At 37.8% G+C, this 5,870-nt stretch overlaps 1 protein-coding gene across 3 annotated transcripts in view; it reads right to left on the bottom strand.

Annotated features, from left to right (window-relative positions):
- The window catches only part of LOC106881248 (uncharacterized), a 276,422-nt gene that overhangs the window by 43,639 nt on the left and 226,913 nt on the right, over nt 1–5,870 (bottom strand). For all 3 annotated transcript variants that reach the window (XR_008264114.1, XM_052967796.1, XM_052967797.1), the window contains exons 47-49: nt 4,833–4,917; nt 3,272–3,365; nt 517–678 (exon numbers count right to left, since the gene is read on the bottom strand). Coding sequence is in view for 2 of the 3 variants with exons in the window: in XM_052967796.1 (XP_052823756.1) it covers nt 517–678; nt 3,272–3,365; nt 4,833–4,917 (341 nt within the window). In the remaining variant the exon portion in view is untranslated. The remainder of the gene's footprint in view (nt 1–516; nt 679–3,271; nt 3,366–4,832; nt 4,918–5,870) is intronic.

A 5,870-nucleotide genomic window follows, 5' to 3' on the forward strand; every position in this document is an offset into this window, starting at 1 on the left:
ATATATATATATATATATATATATATATATATGTGGTGTTATGAGCCAGGCTCGAAAGTGAGTGAGTAGGCATGTCCTGTCGGAAGTGGGGCCAGTGAGTCCCACCGGAAGGGCCACGGTGGGCATGCAGAGTCAGCAAAGTATGAACAGCCAGTTGGAGGTGGACAGCGCATGAGAGCAGGTCTGTTAGACGGTACAGTGACGGACAGAGCACGTGGACATTGAGTGAATCCTACGGATCGAGACAGAGCACGTGGATGTTGTAAGTGACCCTTTCTGGACCGACAGGTAAGACTACCACAATTCTCTCTTTGCTTCCGTCTTTTTCCTCCTTCACGTCACAACATATATAGTTTTAGAGATACTATATCAGTTTAGAAAGAGTGGGGTAATAATCCATAATTCCAAAAATGATAGGATGATTGAAATAATAGCTATAAATCTTTTGACGACAGGTTTGACTCATCAGGACTAACCTGAGTTTAATAACTATAACAAATACAAGTTCACACCTACCTTTGCATTCACTTTCCTGGACAGATTGAATTGTTTCAGTAGTTTTACCACTTGAGCAATTATTACAGCTATTACTTCTGTAATTTGGCTGGTACGTCCCCTTTGGACATGGTTTCACAGTATTGTACTTGCTGGACCAAAATGTCCCAGGGCCAGCTTCAACTGAAGAAGAATTAAAAGAAAATGGAAGTTAATCCAAAAAATATACCACCACACACACATGCATACATACATAAATATATACATCCATGTTCATCCATTGGAGCAATGAGGACCATTGAGTGATCATTAGGACTGACCAATGACCTACACAGTGACTTTGTTTATAGTGAAGGAGAGTTGCACACTGTTGACCTCACTCTCTCACTCGTGATAATCTTCAATACAGTAACCAGACCAGGTCTAGATGACTGAGGATGGAGACAGATGCAGTGGATGACCAAGATGTTTTAGTACGTTCATCTTGCTCTCTGCACTCCATGATGCATTACTGCAGCCATCTTCTCTTCTGTTGAATCATGAAGGTTTCTTCCACAGAGCCTACCAGATCCAGTCTTCACATGCATAGGTAGGTAAGCCTTAATATGCTAATTAACCTATAGTTGGGACCCTGACAGGTACTACTACTCTTTGTCAGCATAGGCCTGGGAACAATAATGGCCAAGAGTGATGAAACCTTGGAACTTCCAAAATAGGGCCCCACACCAGATGCAATTTGAAGTTGTACTCGGGATGAAAACACACACATATATAAATACAAAATAAATACATTCATTCATAGATACAGAAAGACAGACAGTCAGACAAACTGGCAGGTAGGCTTGCAGTCATACAGACAGACAAACAGACTTTTGTGCTAGCCTGATGAAGTGCTACTCCAACATCATCAGCTACACATATTGTGTAACTTTCCACACAAAATCACTTAAATAAAATGATAATAACATAGATGTGTTAAATTCATTATTTGATTTGTATATCCAGGTGTCTATCAATCTGTCTATATATAGATAGTAGTTCAACAATGCCTGCTCGAAAGATTAAATGATGATGTTGATGATGATGATGATGTTGATATACATAAATATATATATATATATCTTTCTTTTATCTTTTACTTGTTTCAGTCATTAGACTGCGGCCATGCTGGGGCACCACCTTGAAATTTTAGTCAAGTGAATCAACTCCAGTATTTAATCTATTTTTTTAAAGCCTAGCACATAATCTATCGGACCCTTTTGTTGAACTGCTAAGTTATGGGGAACGTCAAGTGGTGTTGGGGAGGGACAAACACAGACACATTCACACATACTCACACACACATGTACACACACACACACACACACAAATACACACATATATCTACATATACAATAGGCATCTTTCAGTTTCCGCCTTCAAAATCCTCTCACAAGGGTTTGGTCAGCCTGAGGCTTTAGTAGAAGACACTTGCCCAAGGTGCCACACAGTGGGACTGAGACCAAAGTAATATTACTAAGAAAGCTATTGTATGTGTGTATGTGTGTGTGTGTGCATGTGTTCATGCGGGGTGTTTATGTGTATGATGTATGTGTGTGTTTTGTGGTGTGTGTGGCATATGTGTGTGTGTGATATGTGGTGAGTGTATGTGTGGGTATGAGGGTGTTTGTGCATGTGTGTATGACTTATGTGTTATTTCTTTACTACCCACAAGGACAAACAAGGACAAACAAGGACAGACAAACAGATTAAGTCGATTATACCGACCCCAGTGCGTAACTGGTACTTATTTAATCGATCCCGAAAGGATGAAAGGCAAAGTCGACCTCGGCCGAATTTGAACTCAGAACGTAGCGGCAGATGAAATACCGCTAAGCATTTCGCCCGGCGTGCTAACGTTTCTGCCAGCTTGCCTTATGTATGGCTTATGTGTGTGTGTTGTGTGGTATGTGTGTGTGGTGTGTGTTTGTGGTATGTGTGAGTGTGGTGTGTGTGCATGATGTGTGTATGGTGTGTGTGTGTGTGATTTTGTGTGTATAGTGTGTGCGATCTTGTTGTTTACCTTGTGTCTCTACGCTTTTCACTTATTGGTGGTAAACAACGGCTTTGTTGAGGTTCATTTCCTAGCAGTCGACTATGAAAACATGTCTGGGAGGAGGTGGACAGGGATAATAGTATTTAGAATTTAGTTTTGTCAAAGACATGACAACTTTTCAAGTGTTTGGAGCCATCATAAAATCATACAATGCACCCAGTATGCTCACTAAAGCAGTTGGTGTTAAGAAGGACAGCCAGCCATGTTAAATGGATCATCATACAAGTGAGACGTGATCCTACAGTCCATCTTGGTGGGCAGTAACACCAAATAGGAGCTGACATGGACCATAATAATTCATGCAATCTGTACCAAGATGGAAAACGGGCATAAAATAATGAGGCGGAGACAGAAGGAGGAGTGGGAGGAAGGGGAGGAAGGTGGAGGAGTTGGAAAGGAAGGGGAAGAAGAGAAAGAAAAGGGGGAAGGAAATGAAAGGGAGGGTGGGTGGTGGTGGTTATAAATAAAGATGGGGATCACAAATGAGGATGATGATGATATGAAGAAAAGTGTTAATAATAATGGTGATGTTGGCTGTGAATGACAATTATAACAACAACAACGATAATGATGACAACAACAACGATAATGATGACAACGACAGTGATGATGATGATGATGATGATGACAACATCACCAACAATAGTCTTATTGAAATATCAGTATTTTGTTTTTACTTACCACAGCTTGAACCCTGTAAAACACCTGCAGTGCAATAGCTAACTACTTGAGTCTTTACTGAAGACACAACCAAACTTGCATTCATTGTACTCAGCTGGAGAGAAAGGAAACAAAAACAAAAAATAATCATTAATAGGCACAGACATGGCTGTGCGGTTAAGAATCATGCTTCGCAGCCACATAGTTTTAGGTTCAGTTTCACTGAGCAGCACCTTGGTCAAGTGTCTTCTGCTATAGCTCTGGACCAATTAATGTCTCGTGAATGAATTTGGGAGACAGAAACTAGGTGGAAGCCCATTGAATGGTCTATCGGCTTCTCTTCTCATGATGCAATTTCAGGCAGTTTTACTAAAGTGAAAAGGAGTTGTACTAATAACTGATTGGTTTTTTATTTACTGAGAAACTCAAAGGATGAAAATAGAAGTTATCCTTGAAGAGATTTGATCTCAAAGTGTAAATGTCACAAAGTGTTTTATTTGATGCTCTACCAATTCTTATTTCTTTATTGCCCACAAGGGACTAAACATAGAGGGGATAAACAAGGACAGACAAAGGGATTAAGTCAATTATATTGACCCCAGTGCATAACTGGTACTTATTTAATCAACCCCGAAAGGATGAAAGGCTAAGTCGACCTCAGCAGAATTTGAACTCAGTTACCACTAAGCATTTTGCCCGGCATGCTCACAATTCTGCCAGCTGGCCGCCTTATGATGCTCTACCGATTCTGCCAATTCACTGCCACTGCTATAGTACAGGTATTTATTTTAGTTTAGTAAATATAGAAGTGACATGAATAAACAGTACATTGCAGTGAAATTAAATATTGTTCCATCTGGCTCAAGGCTTTCTTGTGACAACATAGGCACAGGCAAGAATATGTGGTTAAGAAGTTTGTTTCACAACCACATAGTTTCGGTTCTGTCTAAATTCACGGTTCTTTGAGTAGGGATCTACTTTGGATAAGTTTTCAGTCACTTGATGGAAAAGCTGTGAGCAAACTTTGATAGATGGAAACTATTTACAAATCCATCAGATGGGCAGTTCTCATTAATTTGTTGGCTGCCCTATTTGACACCACCACTTGGATCTTGCCTTCCTCCATCAAGTCTAGAAGGCCCTGAAAAGTGTCATGAGTGTTGTTATTCCTCCTTGATTCAGCAAAAAAAAAATTGCTCAAATTCTGCTTTAAGTATGCCATACAACCCCTTGTAAATTTTTCTATTTTTCTGGAATTTTCAGAAAATTTTTGCGAATTTGTATTTGACACACAAGAATTCACTCGAATATGAACAAAAAAAATATTCAAAAGTTTTTGACATTTCTTTTTGATTTAAAAAAAACTTTTTAAAACTTTTCTTTTTTAAATCACAGTTTAAAATATGGATTGTCTGAAGTTTTGGTCTAAATTGTTTCCATGTTTACAACACAAATTCATTAAAATTTTCTGAAAAGTCCAAAAAAATAAAACGGTTATGAGGGGGTTATATGTGTGCTTAAAGCAGAGTTCTACCGACAATTTTTTATAAAAAAGCAAAAATAACAAAGTTGTGTAATTTACCTGTGTTTTAAGTTCCTTGTTACCAACTAATGCTACAATCATATCTTGTGTCAAATTAGTGCTCTGGTTTTGAGATGGATTTAAACTGAAATAAGTTTATACAAGAAATAATTGTAAAGAAAACTATATAACCTTATAACTAAATATAAGAAAACATAATTGGGATTGCATTTCTTGGAAGTATGTGTGTCTTTGATTAGAGAGGATGGAGAATAGTAGAATCATAGAACTCTTGAGAAGCCTACACGCATATAAATGTACTTTCGCACAATGCAGTAGGAATGAATTTTGAGTAACCATTAACATAATTTAATTTACTTTAAGGTACTTTACTTTAACTTTTAACCTCCCCATTCCTACAAACATCAAGTAGATAGTTAACTCACTTTGTTATCATGAGTGCACCAAACCTCACATATGCATATGCTCACATTTTTGTGGATGCTTGTATGAGCGAATGTACTTGCACATGCAGCTTACCTGAGGGCGTTTATGCATCCATATTTGTTAATGGTTATTTTTAATACTTTTCTAGTTGGAATGTGTGGTCATTTCTCTTTTTTCCATCAGTGATCTTATTTTTGATCTATATAAATAAAGATATTTCCTCTGTCTGGCTGCTTTCCTTTCTCCAAAACGAGAAGTTACATTGCGGAACCGTTATTTTAATGAGTTGTATTCATTTATCACCCAATGAGATACATCTACACCGCTGGATGCACCTGAACCAGTTGTTGAGTGTCCCACCCATGAGGGATTGATGCTAGATGTGCCGAAACTATTGTTGTGATTAATAATAAATTCTCATATATTTTATGTTTATTTTTCATTTGCCATATACATATATATATATAAAGGAAGAAGAAAATGGAGATTGTGAAGTTTATAAGAGCTTATTATCAACAACAAATCAATCATTATCCCTTACAGCTGTTTCAATTATATACAGTAGTGAATGAATTAAATATCAAGTTCATATTTCTGAGCATAATCTCTCCTGAGGAAAAAAATTTGTATGCATGTTTGTAGATTCATCAC

Source organism: Octopus bimaculoides, chromosome 5, assembly GCF_001194135.2.
Source record: "Octopus bimaculoides isolate UCB-OBI-ISO-001 chromosome 5, ASM119413v2, whole genome shotgun sequence".
Lineage (NCBI taxonomy): Eukaryota > Metazoa > Mollusca > Cephalopoda > Octopoda > Octopodidae > Octopus > Octopus bimaculoides.